The following is a 21432-nucleotide window of genomic DNA, read 5'->3' as shown; positions in this document are numbered from 1 at the left end:
ACTATCAGGTATCAAGTTAAAACTAAAAGTAAGCTTAGCTTTGCTAAGTCCTCCTGAAGCATTGCCACTGAGTAACGCTGGAAGAGTAAAGGGCTGGTTATGCTCCCGCAGCAGTGTGTCGCAGTGAGCTTGTTGCAGGCATGATGCAGATATTTTTGATTTATGTGCAAGTTTGCAGAGGGACAATCACGAACTAGCTGTGGGTCAGATACGGCCGAGGCGGTGAGGAAGTGGAAAAACGCAAGGGCCAAGTTCTACGGAGAGATACGAGTGCGAAAAAGAGCGGGAATCCAGGTGTAAAAAGGGTTGCAGCGTTCTCGTGCACCTCGCTCTTCTAGCTGGTCCATCTTCAAGGGGCACTTTCCACAATGGCGGTCATAGAAACAGAACAAGCCAGTAGGGTACCAAACAGGAAATACTCTTAGTGTAGAGCGGATATAGATTTGACCAATCAGAGGCCTCCTGTCTGCGGTCACCTACAATTTGGGAGAGTTGCACCAGAGTGTCTGCGGAGGGGGCGGGGACATATGTGCGTTAGCTGCGACACACATGCAGACAACCTGGTTTCTGAGTATAAACCAGCCTTAAAGCTTTGTCATATATCAGTGCAGCACAATAACGACTCTCCACTCTTCAACATGTTTATATTTCGAGATCAAAGCTCATAAAGCACTTACTTAAACTGTTACTTTAAAATACACAAAGCCAGATGGAAAAGGTCACTGCAGATGTTTTAGGACTGAGCAGATGGAAAGTTGGAAGTGAAGGTCATCTTTCTGACCTGATATGCTCCATTATTCATCGTTAAATAATAATAAAAAAATGTTAGTCTTGTTAAAGTACTCCATCCTCCCCTGATGTGTCCTCTGCTCCTCAGCTCTTCTCCTTGTGAGGGCTGGGACTCTTTCCTGCTTCTCCTTTATGACTCAGCCTCTTCAGCACCTTGATGGGTTTAAACTTTTTCCCTTTTTTCTTCTGGTGGTCACTGTCTGGATCCTTGTGAAAGTCTGGCCAGGAGAGGATGGGAAAAAAAAGTTAAATTACAAAAAGATTTAAAACAGATAAAGGAAGTCAACCATAATAATAACAATTATCCTACCTTTTTTCTTCAACATGGCCTCCATTAGTTTGTCTTCCTCCTCTTCCCTGTAACACAGTGACCATAAATATCACCAATCAGAACATACTAGTACAGCAGAGATGTGTGGTAGTTGTGAAGGTTGTGGTTATATTCGGATACCTCTGCCGCTCCTGATCCATGTTGTTAACTATTTGGTTGCGCTGTTCAATGATGGTAACTAGCTCAGCCATCAGCTCCTGCTCCCGACTCTTGTCCTCCTCAGTCCAGTCTTTTTCTAAATTAAAGGAGAACAGTTAACAAATATTTCCCACTTTAATCTCGGATTCATTTCTAGCCTGTATTCACAGACTAATTCCTGGGTATTTTGACCAGAAGAACCCCTCATAAACAGTAGGCGTAAAAAAGGCTGCAACAACAGCAAACAAAAAAATATATACACAGAAGCACTGGGTTTAAATAATAATTTTAAAAAGATTTGCCATCTAATATAAATGGATCATAATTAATTTCCCTCTTTAGCTCAAACTTTTCTGTAACTCCAGTCCAAACAAACAACTAGACAGACTCGTTTCAAATGGTCTGCTTCCAAACAGATTGGTGTGTTTTAGTTCAAATAAAAACCAGCCTCAGTCCAACCCAACTGCAGGAAACATCTATATTTTTGGACTTAATGAGCCACCGTAGTATGCCCTGTAGCAATGGTTAATTTTAGAAGTCAATCATTTCAAATCTGTATCATCAGATGTTCCAAAATACGAAACAGAATATCATTGAATCTGTTTTAAATGCGCTGTTTTTTGACACAGTGAGTGTGCAGCTGTAATGCACACTTGGATGCTGGGGACAAACTATAATTGTTTCCACCTTTCAGGTAAGTTCTGAGGTCTTCCATAGTAATTTCCATCCAACTGGAGCAATGATCATCATATCCATTGTTTTGTTAAGTCATAGCTCAATTACCAAAAGTACAAAACCCAACTGTTCCACGCAATAATAAAGTCTTCTTTAAGTCTGGACCAAGAACGTGGAGCAAAATACATTCCTGATGGTGTGAATACACCCTTAGATTTTAAGGTAAATCTTAAGTGTAGATGTAGTTAATGAAAGTTTTGATAGAATTGAGACAAGGAGATTATAACCACCTGGTTTGTTGAGAAGACACCTCAGCTCATACTCCACATCAGCTTGCCTCTCCTCCAGGTTCTGCTGCTTGGCACTGCAACACAATTTTGCAATAATTACCATGGTTTACTTTTGACCTTTTTCAGGAATGTGGTTAGTAAGATTTGAAACACTGTTCCATATTTAAGCAATCAAAAGTGTCAATAGCCAAATAGCTGCAGCTATTTTTGTTTCTGCTGTCATTACCGTGAATCTAAATTTGTTTTCCTTTGAAGTGTGATGATAAAAGGGATAAAGATAAATGTTTTTTAAAAACATCTGTGTTGTGTAGTTTGACACTTACGTGTAGACCAGCTCCGCTTCACGTCGCACTAAATGATGTTTATCATGAATCAGAGTGAACCAGTCCACAAGGAGGCGCTCTTCATCCTCATCTTCATCAAATACACAGAAGAAAAGCATCACACGCATTAAACAAGCAGATTAATGAACACTGAATATCAAACATCTCTAGATACCACTGTTAAAAGATTTCCATGATGAAACAATTAGACCATAATTAATGCTACCAGAACCTTTTCCATTTTAAACATTAGATGGAAAAAGTTTAATACAAAACTACAACAACGTAGTTGACTGTAAACACACCCTTGATCCGACATTTGATTAAATGCACTGTCCTACATTTAGCATTATTAATATTTGTTCTGTCTGCAAATCTTCTCAACATCCATTTCAGTAAATCAGTTTGATTGTTTTATTGTTGTTTTTTTTCAACGCATCTTTGGACTCAGGCTGATGCTAAAAATTAAAATCTGTCATTCTTCAGCTTTAAGAGCCAAAACTAACCACTCTTTAGAAATGTTCACACATCAACAACTTTAACAAAAACTGATTCCTTCGGAACAGATGTGACCTCACAGCATGATGCTGCCATCACTGTAATTCACTGGGGATATGAGTTTCTTTAAGGTATGAGATCCAATCAAATCATCGTCTGGAGCCAAAAAATCAACGCAGCTTCATCAAACCTTAATATGTTCTTCAGTAAGATTATAGAGCATTTTTCCAGAATTTTTTTTTTTTTTTGAAGAAAAAGCTTCTCTCTCTTTATTCTCTGCGGCGTCAAGCGGAACCAAACCAGTACCAGTTGGACGTTCCTTCAGTTGCTCCTATGTTTATCAAATGTTGAAGAAACATACAGTTTTTGGAATTAATATTTCATCATGGTCTTTACTGAACTGGCACATTTATCTTTTTTAACCATTTTGAAACTCAGTCTTTCACTTTGGGTCTCAGCCCTTAATTTCAGAATGCATCCTGGCTGCTATTCTGTGTAGTGACACATAAGGGATGGGTTCAACACAGAGGACACATTTTTCCAATTAAGCTTATAAATTGAGCCTATAAAAGGGATAGTTCTCTTTTCCTCTATGACTGATTCATTTGGTAGGGTTAGATCATTTTGATCCTTTGTGATTTCTTTAAAACTATAGGCTTAGCAAAAGGATACGATTATAAATAAAATCCTAAATTCAGAAATCCCTGAATGCTGGAATCAAAGGACTGAATAAAGAATTAATTTGAGAGTCAGCGTTTTACACATTTTCATATAGATTATCTTGATGTATTTCTTTACCGGATAAAAGAACCAGCATGTTCTACAATCTTCCTTTCATTTTTACGTGACAAAAACATTTAGAGCGGGGAGAAAACTTCTTCATCACTACTCTCCTGAATGAACGCGGTGCATGTGTGATACCGTTAGGGGTGTCTCTCAGCTTCTTCTCCAGCTCCACTCCTCTCTGTTCCAGCTCATCCAGCTGCTTCTCCAGCTGTAGCAGCTCTGCATGGATGTCATCTATGGGGATGTACTCATCCGACTGCACCTGTAGGATTGTTTGGAGCCGGGTGAGAGCTTATCCGTTTGAGTTGGAACTGAAGTAGCATTCATTTTTGCCAGTATTTTCAGCCAGGTTTTTTCTGTACCTTCCGTTTGATAAGCGGGAAGCCATGTCCGGGTGCCGGGGGTCTGGCGGGGCGGGGCCCTCTTGAAGGTCTGTTTTCAGAATTTGGGTTAGAGGGAGATGCTTTCCTGTTGAAGGGATTCTCCTTACAAAACCGCTAAAAAAAATAAAACAGTAGAAGCATTAGTTCTTTGATGCAACACAGAGGATCCTTATAATGACCTGATTCTAAGGTGGTTTTATTACTTTGTTATTTGACTGTGTTGCTAGTGGGCTGGGAGTGGTGCTTGGTCGTGGTGGTTTGGATCCGGTGTTGCGGTTGGTCTGTGGAGTGGCCGGAGCAGAACTGGCATTTGCAGACATAGGAGAGGGGCTAGCGCTTTGAGAGGTTTGGTTAAGGAGATCTGATGATGAGGAGGAAGATGGGTTGTCGCTGGGGGAACACATAGAGGGCTCTGAGACGCTCTTGGTGAAGCTTTGCTCCTGCTCGCTGCTGGCACTGGCACCCAGTGGGAGCTGGGATGAGCTGTGGTCTGAGGCAGAGGATAAACTCTCTATGCTTAGAGCTGGAGAGGGAGAACAGGAGGAGGGCTGCGAGTGAGACACAGCTGAAGAAGGTAGTTTTGTTAAAAAGGAAAAAAAGGCAAGAAAGCATGAACAGAAAATGAAATAAAGAAGCAGGAGGGGATAACATAGAAACAAAGAAGAGTTAACATCCATTAGCAGCACATTGACTTTCTTTGTAACAGGCTATTTTTTTAGTTTGTTAAGAACAAAATAATCAGCTAGAGACAGCAACTAATCCTTTTTTATACTGACCAGAAGGCAGATAAGGATGGAGGGCAGCTGGACTTGGATAGCTGATCAGAATTAAGAACTTTCACATCGGTTTACAGCTTTAGCTCTTAGATCTACAGAACTTTTTTAGTGCTGGACTTAAACAGGCAAAAAACTCAAACACATCAGACTGAATTTGACAAAAAAAATCCTATATCAATATCTATTAAACCATTTTAGCAAAAATCTTTATGCTTTAGTCAGACAGACCAGCAAACAATGTAAAGATGATTTATCTATTCTGAAATTACCAATACTGTGATCAGACCCACCTTGGTTACCAGCAAGCGGCTGGGAAGGAACACGCGGTGCTGGCCTTTTCTTGCTCTTAGCGCTACCTGGACTGGCAGAGCGGGACGAGCTTCCTTTTGTGATGTTTGAAGCATCAGATGTCTGAGTGATGCTGTACCATGGGTGGGAGGCCGCCACTGTGGGTGGAACTACTCCTTCCTCACCTTCCTCTTCTTCATTTACCTCGTCGTCCTCATCCTCAAAGGGATTGGAGGGCTGAGGGGGCGTGCTGGGTCCAGAGCCCTCCGCTTGGGAAGAAGACAGAGAGCCTGTGTTTGGGGGTGCTGCCATTCCAGGAGGGGGTGGGGGAGGGGCTTTCTTCCTCTTAGATTCTGATTGGACCAGGGCAAGCCAAGGTGGGTCTTTGGGTTTATGGGTGCCACTAAAGCCATGAGACACAGACGGTGATGGAGGGGGGGTGTTACACAGAGGACAAGCACATAATGAATCCATACAGACATACCTAACGTTTTGTCACATAACGACCACAAACCAAGAAAGACCAAAATAAATGTAAAATGGGAGGAAAATGATATACAGCTGGAAAATACAGGCATAATGGAAATATGGCAAGAAGATACCATGAAAGGATGGAAAAGCAGCAATATGCCTCTTGAATCTTTGCAGAATCACTGGGAAACTTTATTGCCTTTAAAACACGTCCTCCACAGGTAGAGTAGCCGTGTTGGCTGTCAGTTTCCTTTTCCGTGTCACATTCTTCTAATATTCAGAATAGTGATGGGGATGGTTGGATTTTTCCATGGCATCATTTTTGTGCAGCTAACTGGGCGCACAGGGAGCCCAATGCGCAGCGTTTAAACTCTCACATCCTCACTTAAAACCTGTCTGCGAGCACTCAACTTTGACAAACTTTGCTCTGCCACCTGTGCTCTCTTGCTTCGGTGCTTTACTTTGCGCGCTCAACAATGTTTCTGCTGTTTGCTTCCTGTTGTCATCTAAAGTTACAGGTGTGTGATTTCGGCGTTAAATGCCAAAAAAAGAAAACACACTTTTTTGCAATTTTCGTTCGCAGGTTTTCAGTTGCCGAATTTTTGGTGCATCCTTAGATGTGGTAGCAAAATGCTGCTACCACCTCAGCAGGAACAGAGTAATAAAGAGTCGACAGGAGGAAAGACTGAATAAATCTATAGGGCCAAAAAATGGAAGGTAAATTGTTTAAAGGTGCAGTTGAAATTTCAACTAAGGAGGTTTTAGCATTGATGCAGGTAGGATACCTGCCACACTTATGAACAACAAAAAAATCTGTATCCTTATCTTTAACTTCAGAGTTGATGTTGGTTTATATATAGTAAAACGCCCATAAAACAGATTCAAGTCTGTGGTTGCAGATAGAGAAAATACATGCAGTTCAATGGGATCAATGCTTTTGCAATGTACTAAAACAGACAAACGGCGATGGTTCATACTCCAAGATATTATTATTATTATATTTTTTTAGAATCATTACAAAAATCTGCTAGAAGAGTGATTTGGTAACGTATCTGACAGAAAGCCCACCTACCTTCCAGGAGACTGTGAGCGCTCTCTGGGTTTGGGGGGAGCTGGAGGCTTCAGATGTTCGACTGCTAATAAAAAAATGTTTCTCAACAAATGTTCATGCATCTGAGTAAACCTGTTGTCCTGTTAGAGGAACTTACTGGCTGAAGAACTGCTTGCGTTGCAGGCTAGCCGAACCCGGGGAGTCGGGCGAGGTGGAGGGGTGGTCTCTGACAGCGTTCTGGGCGCCGGCACAGGTACACTGGCCTCAGCAGCATTTTCATCAGAGCCAGAAGGAACATCCCTATTGGATGTTTCAATAGTTTGTTTTTCTTCCACATTGCACTCCTCATCCTCCTCTTCATCACTCTCATCAAAAGGATTAGGTGGAGAGGAAGGACGTGATTCCTCCTTTTCCTCTTCATCCAAAGACTCTTCCTTATTGCTTGTAACAGTCGTGACAGAGTCATTAGCCGCTGTGTCACCATTAGTTGAGCGTACAGGGGAAGGAGTCTTTGTCTCATCCCTCTCAGAGAGGACGGGGTGAAGAGCTGCGCTGTGACCGGTCCTAGCAGACTGAACCTCCTCTGTTATTTTACTGAGATCCGGACGACCGTTCTGATTGGCTGAAGCGTGCTTTGAGAGATGGTGTGTACAAACCAACGCCCCAGAGTCATTTCCTCTGTAGGATCCAGGCAGGAGGGTGCTGCGACACTCTGTGCACCTGAAGAAAAAAAAAAACTTGAAACATTTTCCAACAAAAGAAAAGAGATGTCACTCAAGGAAATCATTAGAACATGTTTTTGCAATTTAGTGTGCTTGAAAGTAGTTTAATCCTGTTATATATGTACATATATCCCATAAAATGAATCCTAAAGAATATTTTAACTGTACAGGATATTTACAGTGTAAAACAAAGAAGATATGCTTTTAATTGTTCAATTTGAAAATATATTAGTTCTAAGATGATGGGGATGGGAGGGAAACGTTTCTATAAGAGTATTTCAGAGGAACCATCTAGAGAGAATATATCATCACCTAAACCTGCATTCAGGTTGGGTTTGATCACTCAAACTGACCCTGGTGTGCTCGAACAAAGCTCATGAGAAATTGCTTAATTCAAAGCAAATAAACAGATTTATTGACTTGATTCTTTATTTCAGGACAATAGATTTAGAATAGCATCCAAAAAACTATACTTAAAGCTAGAATCCATCGTTCTGATGCCCTGATTCACCCTGGCTTAACCTGCTGCCTCCATGGAGGCACCACAGGTGCACCTGATCTAAAACAGACTAAAGAGCAGCTTCTTTCCAATAATCATTGTTATATTTGTGTGCATATGTTGTGAATATCTCTATACTTATATTCCTTACAGTTTTTATAGTGACAATAAATCAATTCCTTTCCAATCCTCACCTGAAACAGCTCCGATGGTAAAGCTTGCCATCGATGAGAAACCTCTGCACCAGATGAACGTGTTTCTGGCAAGCAGCACAGGAGCTGCTCAGAGTGCTGCTCTTGACCACAGTGACCTCCTCTGCACCAGTCTGTGCAGGCAGCACCAAATGGATCCAGCACGTTGTTTGCAGGAAGGGGGGGGACAGGGACGAGACATCAGGGGAAGGGACAAGATGGACAGCAATGAGGGAGGGGGGAGATCACACATGGAGTCAGGAATTGAGGATGTGGATAATTCATTCTGAGTTATCTGGCTAAATCTAGAGCTAATTGATTCATATATGTGCAGCTTCCAACAGCAGCAAAAAAAAAATGGTTAAAGTGAGTCTTTAAAAAGCAAACAAACAGGTTAATAATCAAATCGTGTTTTTTGGTGACTAAAAGTGTGATGTGCTTTACATTCTTGGGATTTTCCAAGTGTGTTATGTGTTATTTAAAGGGCTTAAAAGGCAACGCACTGCAAATCCTGACACACAAACTGTTAGAATAATACCATGGTTAGTCTTAAATATAAAAATAAGATGATTAGGAAAGACTGACCTAAAGGGTTTCCTTTACTTAACCCAACCCTACCCCCACACTACTGCCTAGGCTCAGGACCAGAGAGTGAAGGGAGCACCAGATGTGAGGATGAAGGACAGGAAGAGGAATGAAATTCCATCTACAGACATGAGGAGGAGGTGAGAGGGTCATGATGCCAGATTGGGACAGAGGAAAGAAGTAGGAGCCGTGCAAGAAAAAAGAAAGACAGGATACAGAGTCTATCTTTATAGGCTCATTCTATCACTAGGGTTCACCCCCACACAATGGCCACACAGTGAAGGGCAGCTATATAAACCCCAACGAAGATTGGTGTTTTGTTGCCAGTTGATACCAAACAGTTCATGCAAAATCATGTTGATATATAAAAAAAAAAAAAAGAAGAATTTTACTTGCTAATACTTGTTGCTATCATGCAGTTGTAACATATGCTATTCATTAAGATTAAAATCAAACAGAAAACAGCAAAGTGCTCAGATATGCGTTAACTTTAAATAGTTTTTTCCCCATGCCAGATCACACATACCTCAGCTTCATCCCCCTTGTCTTCCAAAAGAGTTGGTGGCTTTTTCTGGGCTGGTTCATTATGACTGACTGTACTAAGCCTCTTCATAGAAGGGGGGTTCGCTGTGGGGGAAAATACCAAAGCAGTCTGTATCAGGCTTCAGGACAACCGGTTAAAAAGCTCAGCCTCATGGCGGCAGGCTAAACCAACCTTGTGATTTGTTGTTAAAAAAGTTGTAATACTGGGACACATATGTGATGATGCTCAGTCGGTCGGGGACTTTCATGGACACCATGTCTTCTGCGTCCAGCAAGGCTGGAATTCCCAGCTCGGTCTCTGCCACCTCAAAGGCCTGCAGGAAAAACAATGCAGGAATGACAAAGACAGAAAATGAGCTGATCAGCAGGCAGGTCAACAGATGCCTACACCATGAAACTGGTTATACACAATGAGGCTATTATTTGCTCATTTAGCTAAGCTTTATAATACAGATGTTATATGACATTATCAAATGCATTTTTCCATCGATGATACAAACTGAGGATTTGCATGCAGAATTAAAAAAGTTTATTCTTAAGCTTATTTTGACAGGTTTTTATTCATCTGTTTGCTTCAAGGTTGATTTATTTTTTAATTTTTTTTTCATTTAATCATTTCAGGAGATATTATTTGTGGCAATTATATTTTATAAAGATACTTTAGGAATTAAAAGGACAATTTTTTAACCCAAATTTTGTTTGAGCCTCTTTATTTCAACATATTTTATTTTTCTGTTATAATAGTCAGACATTTCTCTTTGAGGCAGCTTAATCTGGTCTGAGCTTTATCTTGATGGACAGATGTACCATGACCATAAATAACTGGGAAGCAATGGGTTCACTGGGCTTATGCTTTGAGCACAGGATAACTGCAGCAGTCCTGTTGAACTTTGGGGAAAAACAAACCAACATAATGAAAATTCAAAGGTGTATTAGAAGCTGCTGTGCTGACAGGGATTTATGCAAACTGCACTTTGTATTTACATGCGTTTTCTTTTGTTTTCCAATTGAAATACATTTGATGTTTTTAAATACTTGTGACAAAAATGTAAAATAATTAGAAATCAGGAAGACTTTTTACACTGTACATTATGAGCTTAATAATGAAAGAGTCATGTCAAAAAAGGGAGTAAACATGCCAACATTAGTCCTCATCATTAAACCATCATCAGCAGGAGGAAGATGAATCCTTGACAACTGTTGCCCTTTCTGTTCAGTTATTTATAGCTTTATATACAAGTGGTAAAAATCATGTCTGGTTATTCCTTTGTTGGGCCGGCATACTGCAAAACAATGAAATCTATATAAGTAATTTTTTTAATAATATTTTATATTTTGTATTCTTGAATTGAGGACATGAGACACTGCCAGTGGAACAAGACAATTTACATTCAAAATAAGAAAAGACAATTGCATTGTCTTATTTCAAGTGCATACTATCTAATTATCTTATTTTAAGAGTAATAATACCCGTTCCATTGGATAATAATCTTTTTCTATGTCTAGATCGTTTTTGCAGTGCACATTGAAGCTGTTCTGCTAAAACCCCTGCAATAATTAAAAATTCTACTTTAATAAGTTTAGATCTAAAAAAAATTGATTTGCATCCATAGAGTGAACAAAAATAAGGTTGAATGGGACTTTTCAACTCAAGCTTAAATAAAACTTTAGCAACAATTTCTGTAAAAGCAGAAATATAGGCCCCATCCAGTCTCCAGCTAGGGTGTACAGGCTCTCCTTTAGTTACCTCATTTATAAACGGTTCAAAAGATGATGAAAGTTGTGCAGATTTGGGATTAAACATGATCCACTCTCACAACTGCTCAACAGTCTAATGTGAGGAATGTGCTTTTCCCTAACCTTGAATGCACCACCTGTCTTCCTCTCCCCCTGAGCTCAAACTCCACCAGGATAAAGTAACATACTTGTGCATGAGCTGTTAAATAAACCAAAGCCATGCAAACCATGACTGCATGGACCCAGAAAAACAGGCCGATAAAAGACCCGACGCCTAACAGCTAGCTAGCTAGAACACGCTAATGGATGTTCTTCATCCAACAGCAAGTCGTTTCACAAGAAAGAGAGCTTCAAGGACTCACCAGACGGTTGTTCTCGTAGATGTTTTCTTTTGACAGTGAATCAAAGTCTCTGAAAGAAAGAAAAACACAAATTATCATGTAGCTCCTGTAATTATAGAACCTCAGTTCACCTTTTAAATCGTACAAGCCATGTCCCAACATGGCTCCTTTGGAATTACTATTAAATTGTTTGGGTTGTGTTGGTTCAAACTGTGTAATATTGTTTATTTTGCAAAGTTATTTTAATACTAATTTAACAGCTGCTATTCTGTTCTTCTATTTGGTGGTTTTATTCTGTGAATTAGGAAAAGAAAAGATCAGATTGATTGCTGCTGCCATTTTTCCACCTCTCCAGACTTATAACTGGATGCATTAAAGGAAAACAGATGTGGGACACAAAATTAAAGGTATCCCATGAAAAAAACATTTTTGAAGATCCTCCCTTAATAGTACAGTACTGTATTTAGCCAGCTGATGGTCTTACTCATCATCTTTCTATTAATAGCAGGGCAGCTTGATGTACAGTAATGGTGAGCTGATCTGCCTCACACCCACCACAGCTGAGAATATCCACTCTTTATATAAATGCCATATGAGGCCAATAAACTGCCAGAACAAAAGGAGAGAAACAGCAGCAGCAAACTAGCATGGGGCTGGTAATTACAAGGCTGAGCTCTGAAGTGCTTGGAGCACACATGCACAGCCGGACTCCTGCAAGCAGACTTCCTGCAGTAAAACTGGAAAACATCTGAACAGCTCTGGGATAACTGCTCATGTGTCTGGATGCAAACGTGTACTGAAGCATGAGAAGAAAAAAAAAATCCCTAACCTAGGTGAAAGCTTGTGGTTCTTTCAAGAAGGCAAAAATTCCTCTAAATGACCTGAGTGTTGGAGGCTCACAAAGTGACCTCTGTTCTCTCTAATCTAGTTTCCAAGACTGCAAACACGCAGCAGCTCTAATATCTAGACTGTTCGAAAGTCCTCCAACATGGCAGAAGGTAAAGAGCAGAGTAACGCTCCCTGAAGCAGTTGGTACATGTTTTATCTAGATCCACGTCCACCAGGCCTAGGTGACAAAGACATGTATGACGAGGCAAGGCGTGCAACTGGAATTGCAATCCTAATCCTCTGTGACTCGGCCTCACTCTGGGTTTATTTTGGGATTGAGTAATGCTGAGGAACAGTGAGTCTCTGTGTGTTGGTCGTTTAAAATCCTCATGATGAAGAGTTGGCTATGTTGGTACATCTGGGAGATTTAGCTCAGTCAGACACAAAATATTTAGACACAAAATAAACTTTATGGAGTTAATGGGCTACTTCAGTGACATCCCCTAGCTAAAAATTTAGTAAATTACAAAAATGCAATTGCTTGTCTTTGTTTTTACAATAAACTAAAGACAAAAGAATTCATACAGTTAAGACAACTGATATTACATGCATTTAATTCAAATTCAACACACCCTTAACATAATTCTTTACACGTGGAGAAAATAGTCCAAAAATATTAGAGATCATTGCCAATTGCAATGAGGGAAAACGACCCTGAGTGCACCGGGGGGTCCAGCAGGAGACATGGATCACAGGTTTAAACCTAAGGATAAAGTTGCTTACACAACATGGAAGTTGCAGAAGGAGGAAGCTATAAGTGAAGACCATCAGATTCCTGAGGAGGCAGCTGGTCAGAAACCAACAACTGACTGCATAAGACGTGCAACAGGACTTTGTGGCAGGAGCCACAGGGCTCCAGTTTCTACAGTAAGGGACATAATCTATAAGTGTCCTTTCTGAAAACAGCTTGGTGTTCTGGATGTTTTTGAACAGTGGTTCTCAATCCAGGTTGTCAAGTACCACTGTATGTTTTAGATTTCCATCTGCTGCAGTGCACCTGCCTCAAATGATTTCACAAACTCCTCACCAGCTATCAAGGTCTTTGACTGCATAAGCCTATTAATCATTCCTTCACATAAGTCAAGCATGTAGCAAAAAGGAGATGCCTAAAACTCGCAGGAAAGTGGTAGTTGAGCACCTCTGTTTCAGATGATCAAATGAAGTGTGTTTAACCCGAGCTCTGCCTTACTGAAGAGGTAATTCAGCAATTAATCCAGCAGCGTTGGAGCAGCATCCAAATATGCAGGGTGGTCAAGCAGCAGAGAGAAAACTTCAATGATAACTCTGGAGGAGCTGCAAAGACTCACAGCTCATTTGAGGGGGACACCTGTCAGTCGTGTACTCCACAAATCTGTTGGTAATGAAATAAAGGATGTAGGAAAGGCATGGAGGATAGGAGGATACTCTGGTCAGACGAGGAAAAATCCCCTAAAAGGGAAAATCCCCTAAAAGGTTTTAGTGAGCTGCATTCAAAATGCTTGTGCAGCAGGAAAACTGACACCGCATTTCCCAACGCCGATTTAAGCATCTCAGTCACCGAGACATGTACATCATGAGTGGATATGAAGGACAAAGGCACAACCAAAGCCAAATGTTTTTAAGTCGCTAAAGATTTTAATGAGTGGCATTACAGCTTCCAACTACCAAATATCTGCTCGTTATTAGAGACTGGTTGTGCATAGTAATGACTCAGAGCGCTGAATGCAATGCTAGCCACACTTGGCAAACCCGTACAACCTGTATATACAAAGCTGGGAAACCATCCACCACGTCTCCTACATGGTCTCTCCCAAAAAATACCACTTAAAACTCTCAACTTTGCGGTTGTAGAAGACAAAGGGCCGGATTTATCAAGATCCAATTTTGCGTGCAGTAATTTGCGCTCGCAAACTGGAATTTTGCGCGAGGGGCTGAACCATGGTTTGCGGGTGATTTAACAAGAGCGATTGCGTAACTGGTGGCAGGTGCAAAACTGTTGGAGACGCCCTATTTAAATGATGGTTTTGCGCGTTTGGTGGTTTGCGGCATGGCGAGTTTGGACAGCAGAAAGCGCAAAAGGAAATTCGACCCCATGGAAATGGAGGTATTGGTGGATGAGGCCAACAAACATTTAAGTGAACTACAGCAAAAAAGTGTGACTGTCACACAGAGGAACGCTATATGTGAAGAAATCTGTAATAAAGTAAACGCTGTTGGTGAAACCTTGCGAACAGTGGATGAAGTAAAAAGAAGATACCAGGATATTAGAAGGCGAACCAAAGAAAAACTGGCATATAACAAAACATCTGCGAACAAAACAGGAGGGGGCACAGTAGATGAGATGCCTCTGACCAGCATTGAGGAACAAGTACAGCTGACGCTCTGTGAGGAGCAAATCACTGGAATTGCAGCTTCAAAATGGCAATGCTGGATAAACGATATGTTTTGATGATCGTTTCCTCGTTCATTCCAAAAATATTCACACGGAGTGAAAAAATGCGTTCTCTGCGTCTCCTTGCTTCATTTCCATGTCTCCTTCTTGCGACAATAACCGCTGCCATGTGTGCGCAATTACGCATACAGACCATTTGCACCTTCTTTTGAAACGTGTTAAATATAGAGTCAGATACCGTTAGCAAAATTGCTTTCAGGTTTGATAAATCACTTTGCGAGTGCTAAATTAATATATTTACATGTTCTCCTCCCACAAGACGCACTTTTGCGTGTAAACGCCCCATATTGCATATTCATTGCAGAAAAAGTACTAAATGGATAAGAGGCGCTATTTAGCGCGTTTTAAAGACCAAATCCTTTTAGCACGCTGTTGATAGATCAGTTTGTACATTTTTTAGCGTGCGCAGTGAAATAGCTCACGTTTTAATACACGCAAACCTTTGATAGATCCGGCCCAAAGTGTGGAAAAATGTGTTACTCATACCAGTGCAGGAGATGAGGGTAGCTTAGACTAAGAGGTCTGGCTGTAATCTAACTACTCCTCTTGCAGTGGTAGCTGCTGACATTGGCCACAGGAATTATGATGACACCTCTGCTTCGCATCACTGCGACTTGGATGAAATCGGCTGGCTGGAGCATTCAGTACAGGGCAACAATGGCCTGAATCCACATTAATGACAAATCCAGTCTGACAGGCAACATTTCAGAGTAGCAGGGCTGTCTGCCTGGATCAGTGCAAGTCCTGTTGATAATTTGCTGAGATTTAGAAGGTTAAACCGTGGGACATTCAGGGACTTACAAAAGAAATATTTAGGGTTCCTGTTTTAATGTTCTTTAGGCTTTTCAGATGGGCTCCTCATGCCGTCATACCCCATTCCACTGGCTTAGCAGGGATTTAAAAAACACAATATTTACTGTTCTGCATTCAGACAGATTTCTGTTTGCACTCAGAAACAAGCAAGATGTTAACAATCTTCAAATCAGCCCAGCAGATGCTTATTTCTTTGTCCCAGAGTACCAGGGGAAGGACACAAATGCATGATTTACAGAAGGCGTGTGTACAATTCCAGCCACAACAATAGAAGCTGTTGACTTGCTCAAACAGGAAATCCTAAGCACAGGCGCTACCAACAGAGCAGCATTATGCTACCCAGAAAGGGCATCTAAAGGGGGTCGTATGCAGTGCAGATTATCCGTGAATGGATACTGTCAAAGCGTGAAGGGAGGGATTGTTTCAGCAAGGGCTGAAAGATACTGCAAGAGAAACAGAAATCACAATGTTTACATTTTCAGCAGCAAAACAACAATAAAATATGACAGCAAGAGATTAAGAATAAATCTGAGATTAAAGGAATTATTTAGCGGCGTAAAACTACATTTACTGTAAAGCTAAAAATCTGACTCACTCTTTAAAAAGAAAACACTCTAATCTGCAACTTAAAGAGAAGGGAGACGGAGACGTGTCTACACCGTTTTGATGTGAAATAACTGCTGGTAATGAAAGAGTTTCTGTTTTAGTTTAAATCTATTTTTAAATGTGTTCATCACACAAAACCATTGTTACGCTTCTTTAGCTAAAAATATATAAACCATCATGCATTTCTAATTTCTACAGCTCCATCCGTATTTTCACCTGTTCTCAATAATCTAAACAAGCAAAGCCTGCTTTGCAGAACGATGTGTTTCCATTAGATAGCATCATGTGACATGCAATGTGATGTGAGCATGCAAATGCTGGAATGTTGATGCAACTGTAATCTGTGCAGAGTGAAGGCTGATGTTATACTGTACCTGAAGCAAGAACTAATAATTATTCCAAACTGAAAACATCAGCTGAATGTTTTTTAAGGGAATCTTAAAAAAACACCTTTAAAATTTAGAATGATAATCAACTTTGATGGCCAACTTGTTTTACATAAACGAGGAATTTTAATTCGGTTTTCCGTCACTGACATCTTAATCACCAGTTTGAACAACAGCAAGAGTAGAAGGAATGCCTAAAGGGACAAAAAGGAAAAGATAAGACAGGAATAAAAGAAGCATCAACAAGTGTCCGTTTGTAGTTAATCTGTTCTTATAAAGAAGGAAGGCAAGTAGTAATAGTAAGGGATACGCAGGTTGTGACAGTTATGCTTTTGGTGATAAAATTGGATAAAGTTGATCATGATCTGTAGGTTAAAAAAAGAAATTTTCGCCCTATTCATGATATGCAAAATTAAGAAAACCCCCACCAGCAGCATAAACTTTCCTCCCTCTTACGAGTTAACTCAAAATCAGAAACCAGTTTCCAAATAAGTAAGGTGCTATTCCTTTATGCTTTGTTGGATTACAAACATGGAACTGCTGGAAAATGTGTATTTTTTAGTTCAGTTTAACTGATCAAAATAATCTTAATCTAAGTGAACCTAAAATACACTCAATTACCAAAAGCATTCACTTATGCATCCAAATCATGGTAATCTGATGTTCCCACCACTTCCATGAAAGTTTCTACAAACTCATGAAAGAATGCATCACTCTCAGTGGATCAGCGTTTTCCAGCATTGCATCGTGTTAAAATTCCACCTGAGCATATGGTCTAGTTGTAAACTGAAGGAGTGGGGAAAGAGGATGCTGAGCAAATGGTGTGCAGAGGTCACCAACTTCCTGCAGAGGCAACTATCATAGACCTCCAAACTACAACTCTACAGATTAGCTCAAGAACAACGTGAAGAAAGCCTTAATAAATGTGAATGTATTGTGTCAAGTGTTAATATTTTGGTGGAGGCCGGGGGGGGTGCGCTGTGGGGTCATTTTTTCGGAATCTGGGCTTGGACCATTAGTTCTCATTCTCCCTCTAACATAACTGGATCCATTTAAAGAACAGTCCTTACAGACGTGGATGAAAGAGATTTGGGTTGAGCTCGACTAGACTGCACAACAGGACATTTGGGATGAATAGTGTGGCAACTGAGAGCCAGGCCTTTTAGTGCAACTTCTGCCTATGAACTCACAAATGTGTGGCAAAGAATGGGCAGTATTTTCCCATGAACAAGCTCCTAAACATTATGGACAGCCTTCCTAGAACAGCTGAAGCCATCATGGCAGTAAATGAAGGGTCTGAACATATGGATTATGAACGGAATGTCACTTAGGTTCATATGCGAGTCAAGGCAGGTGAGTGAATTCATTTATCATATAGTGTAGGAAACTAATTTGATCCACAGAACATGCCTGAGTCCTTCAACCTATAACTGAAAAGGCAATGAAATATTCATCTAATTCAACTAATAGGTAACTCCACAGTCACCATAGTCTGGTCCAGGACAGGATGCTACAAAGTACATTAGTTGGGAATCTGTTAGTTGATTCTCACCCTATCTTTATTATTAAATCATGATCAGAAAAGGACTTATTTAATGATAAGGAGCTGCACACAGACAAGTGAAAGTACAGTAACATTATTAAATGCTGAGATACATAGCGTGGAATAAACAAATGTAAGTTGCTGAGAAATATTAAAAGAGTAGAGAAAAATAGTCAAACTTTTTGCAGAGAAAAACAACAATATGTGATGAAATTAAAGTGCGGAGATATTTGCATCATTTGAAACTGAGCCCTTTGATTTGAATACTTCTACACTGTTGGGGATAAAGCTGACTTCTTTGTCTTGTACATTTTGTATATTACTTCGAGATGACTACTATATTCAACTGCTGCTGCATAAAGAAATTGCATTGTGAGAAAATGTCCTGCTGTTGACCTCACCGGAACCAAAATCAAGTCCTTCTAAACCCTCTTCCCTATAAAAATCCACCTAAATCACACAGAGATTGCGTTCTGTGGTATTCTGTGTGCTCTCTGTGTTAGAGCAAAAAGGTCAACGTCTCACTAAAGCTCTATCAATCACACAGAACAGTTACGGATTATACAATGATTAAACATTGGTCAAATGTACAAGATTATGACATGATTTATTAGAATAATATTAAAATAAGATATATAATAAATTACGGCACTAATTGTAGTAGTTCTCAAACTTCTAACAAACAGACTGATTTAAGCAATTATCTTTGAAACCAATTAAAACCCCGATACTAGTGTAAAAATAAGGCCAGAGGCTCCCTGATCAGGATTTTCCTGGGAGATTTCCTACCATCTGATCTTTCTTTCTAAGGAACGACAGACACTAAATGTACTGTAAGTTTCCTGACAAGCTTAACATAAAAAGGGCAAACTAGGTTATATTTATGCATCAAAGCATCATCTCATTCTTTTAAAAAAGCCAAAAAAGTGTACACAATTACATGGTATTACCTGATTATTTCACAGACCCCAGATCATGCCATTTGGTGACTCTCAACCCATTCACTGAATATAAAATATTTTCCCCATCCATGGCCATTTAATGAAGGAATACAGACACAATTTCAAGTGAATGAAATTCCTGTTCTTGCTATTTTGACTGAAACAAATACAAGTCCTCACAGGCAGGGAGGAGTTGTTCCCTATGATAGACCACCAAAACACAACAGCTGATGTTGTGGTATCTTGTGTTGGGTTGAAAGGTGGAAAGGAGCAGTCATTATCACAGACACGCAGCAAGGCTTGTCCCACACTGTTAAACATTTCATCAGGGGGACTGCAACAAATCATGCTTCTAGATGCAAACCATTTGAAGATGAAATTGTTCCACACAGTTGGTTTCAGTTCATAAAGATGCTTTTTCTCATTTAATGTGGACATAAAAGGGACAAATGCAACACTAACCAGTCACTTCTTTTAACCAGATGGTATTATACACTAAATCTGACTGGTGTATATTATAAATAGGATCTATCTGTCATGTATTTATGGGAATCTCTGGGAGTTTTTAACCTTTGGAGTAACTTGATTAAATATTTCTGTACGTTGATTCCTCTTAATGGAAGTCTACATGATTCAACTCAAGAGTTTAAACTTATTTTGAATTTTTGAAAGACCTATTTACAGTTTTAGAACCAAGAGCTGTTTTATATATTTTTACCAAAAGGTTTAAAACACTATAAACTGTTAAATCAAAAAGTACATGGTGAAGTTTGATGTGACTTACATCAGTTCTGGTCTGTGGCGATGGATGATGGCACAAAACGCCAAACCGTCCCGAAAGGACGAAGACATGTCCCTGATTTCCACATTGCTGTAGTTTTCACATTGTATCCGACACCACTCCTGGAGAGCCTTCAGAGATCCCATCCTGTTACTGTCCAGGACTCATGCGCATCTGTATTCAAACCAAATGAAAATCGATGTCTTTTAGTCTCAAACGGCGTCAGGAGACAGGAAACCACCGCAGCGGCAGGAGGAGGAGCAGCGTGCTGCTGCAGAGGGTCGATCAACAGACAGCCAACCAGGCAGGCAACACCCGAACACAGACGAGAAAAGGCGGTGCATTCATCCACGTCCACCGTGTCACGTTAGAAACATGGCTCACAGTCGTAAAAGAAGTTAGCTAACTATTGCAAGTACAAAGAAAAAAATAAATTAATTAATTAAAAAATCCTTAGGTTCATTTCCTGTCTGAAACTATCGAGACACTTACAGCCATACGGTTACATGTAACCTCGAGTCTGTTGCTATAATGCCACCAAGTGATATTTAGAGCTGATAGAGGCACCTAAAAACAATTCTGAAATGCTATTTATCTCATAGCCGTATTTTCCAAAGGCTATGAGATGATAGTTTTCTCCTTGACGAAGACCACACCGCGGTTTTAACCACCGAGACTTTACCTTCAAACTCTCCTGAAAATCTTAAGTTTAAAAATAGAAATATATATATATTTAAAAAAAACTCTGCATGTGATATAACTCAAAAATAGCTAGCTTCTGTTTTATCTAAAATTTCCGTCGGCACACCTGCAACGTTTCTTCTTCTTTTAACTCATAATTGTTGTTCCTCCTTATGGCCATCTGGGGGAGTTGCACGACAAAAGACGCAAAACGTTACGTCAGCGAGTCTGCCATTTTATGAGTTCTTTATGTTTCTTTTGCCTACATCATACAAAATGAAACATAAACGGATACCACTGCTGCTACAGGTAATAATAACAAAAAAAATAAGATTAAATAAATGAGAGTATACGAATAAATTAAATGAGATAGATAGATAGATAGATAGATAGATAGATAGATAGATAGATAGATAGATAGATAGATAGATAGATAGATAGATAGATAGATAGATAGATAGATAGATAGATAGATAGATAGATAGATAGATAGATAGATAGATAGATAGATAGGTGTGAGTGTTGTCGGCTAAACTTGAACACAATGGAAATAAATTGATAGATTGATAAATAAGAAAAAGACGATATTTTTAATACGATAAATCTTGAATGTTATCATGATCCTTACATTAGTAATTTCCCCTAAAACTATTCTCAAATACTACTACTTTATTGTTGGCTTTGCTGCCCTTTAAAAATAAACCATGACTCCTTCTTTATAATGAACCATACATATCCTTCTTATTAAGCGCTATATCGATAAATACAAGTCCAATAATATTTGACGAAAGACGTGAATTGGTATTATCACCTCTTTGCTCTATCGAAAACGAAATGTATTATACAATTTAATGTCGTGTAATTTATTTTATTTTTTTTTGTTTTTTCTTTTTTTTTTCTTTTTTGTGTGACGTTCTTTTTGGATAAAATTGGAAAATGATGGAT

The 21432-nt window shown here is 39.7% G+C and overlaps 1 protein-coding gene across 6 annotated transcripts; it reads right to left on the bottom strand.

Moving 5' to 3' along the window:
* Positions 1-630: 630 nt before the first annotated feature.
* Positions 631-20691, bottom strand: micall1a (MICAL-like 1a). 6 transcript variants are annotated; one of them, XM_038307316.1, is made up of 17 exons: positions 20615-20691; positions 19810-19980; positions 11439-11487; positions 9512-9653; positions 9323-9423; positions 8215-8345; positions 6957-7519; positions 6821-6884; positions 5280-5680; positions 4417-4778; positions 4193-4327; positions 3966-4092; positions 2547-2637; positions 2224-2297; positions 1241-1355; positions 1100-1146; positions 631-1007 (listed from the first exon to the last, which is right to left on the bottom strand). In XM_038307316.1, exons 2-17 carry the CDS (start codon positions 19950-19952, stop codon positions 874-876), a joined length of 2679 nt encoding a protein of 892 aa, XP_038163244.1. In that variant the 5' UTR covers positions 19953-19980; positions 20615-20691; the 3' UTR covers positions 631-873. The 6 variants fall into 6 exon arrangements, with proteins under 6 accessions (XP_038163244.1, XP_038163245.1, XP_038163243.1 ...); XM_038307317.1 differs by lacking the exon at positions 20615-20691 and adding an exon at positions 20489-20591; XM_038307315.1 differs by lacking the exon at positions 20615-20691 and adding an exon at positions 20299-20481 and having other exon boundaries at positions 19810-20212.
* Between the last annotated feature and the right edge of the window lie 741 nt (positions 20692-21432).

The sequence above is a fragment of the Cyprinodon tularosa genome, unplaced genomic scaffold, assembly GCF_016077235.1.
Source record: "Cyprinodon tularosa strain WSP-4 unplaced genomic scaffold, ASM1607723v1 ctg607, whole genome shotgun sequence".
NCBI classification, from domain to species: domain Eukaryota; kingdom Metazoa; phylum Chordata; class Actinopteri; order Cyprinodontiformes; family Cyprinodontidae; genus Cyprinodon; species Cyprinodon tularosa.
This window is presented reverse-complemented; position numbering and strand designations above follow the sequence as displayed.

Excerpts from the sequence above, each read along its gene's own strand:
- micall1a (XM_038307316.1), bottom strand. The coding sequence starts at position 19,952 with ATGGGATCTCTGAAGGCTCTCCAGGAGTGGTGTCGGATACAATGTGAA. Across the intron at positions 4,093-4,192 it reads TCCCGCTTATCAAACGGAAG|GTGCAGTCGGATGAGTACAT; the intron begins GTACAGAAAAAA and ends ACAATCCTACAG. Across the intron at positions 2,298-2,546 it reads GAAGCGGAGCTGGTCTACAC|TGCCAAGCAGCAGAACCTGG; the intron begins GTAAGTGTCAAA and ends ATTGTGTTGCAG.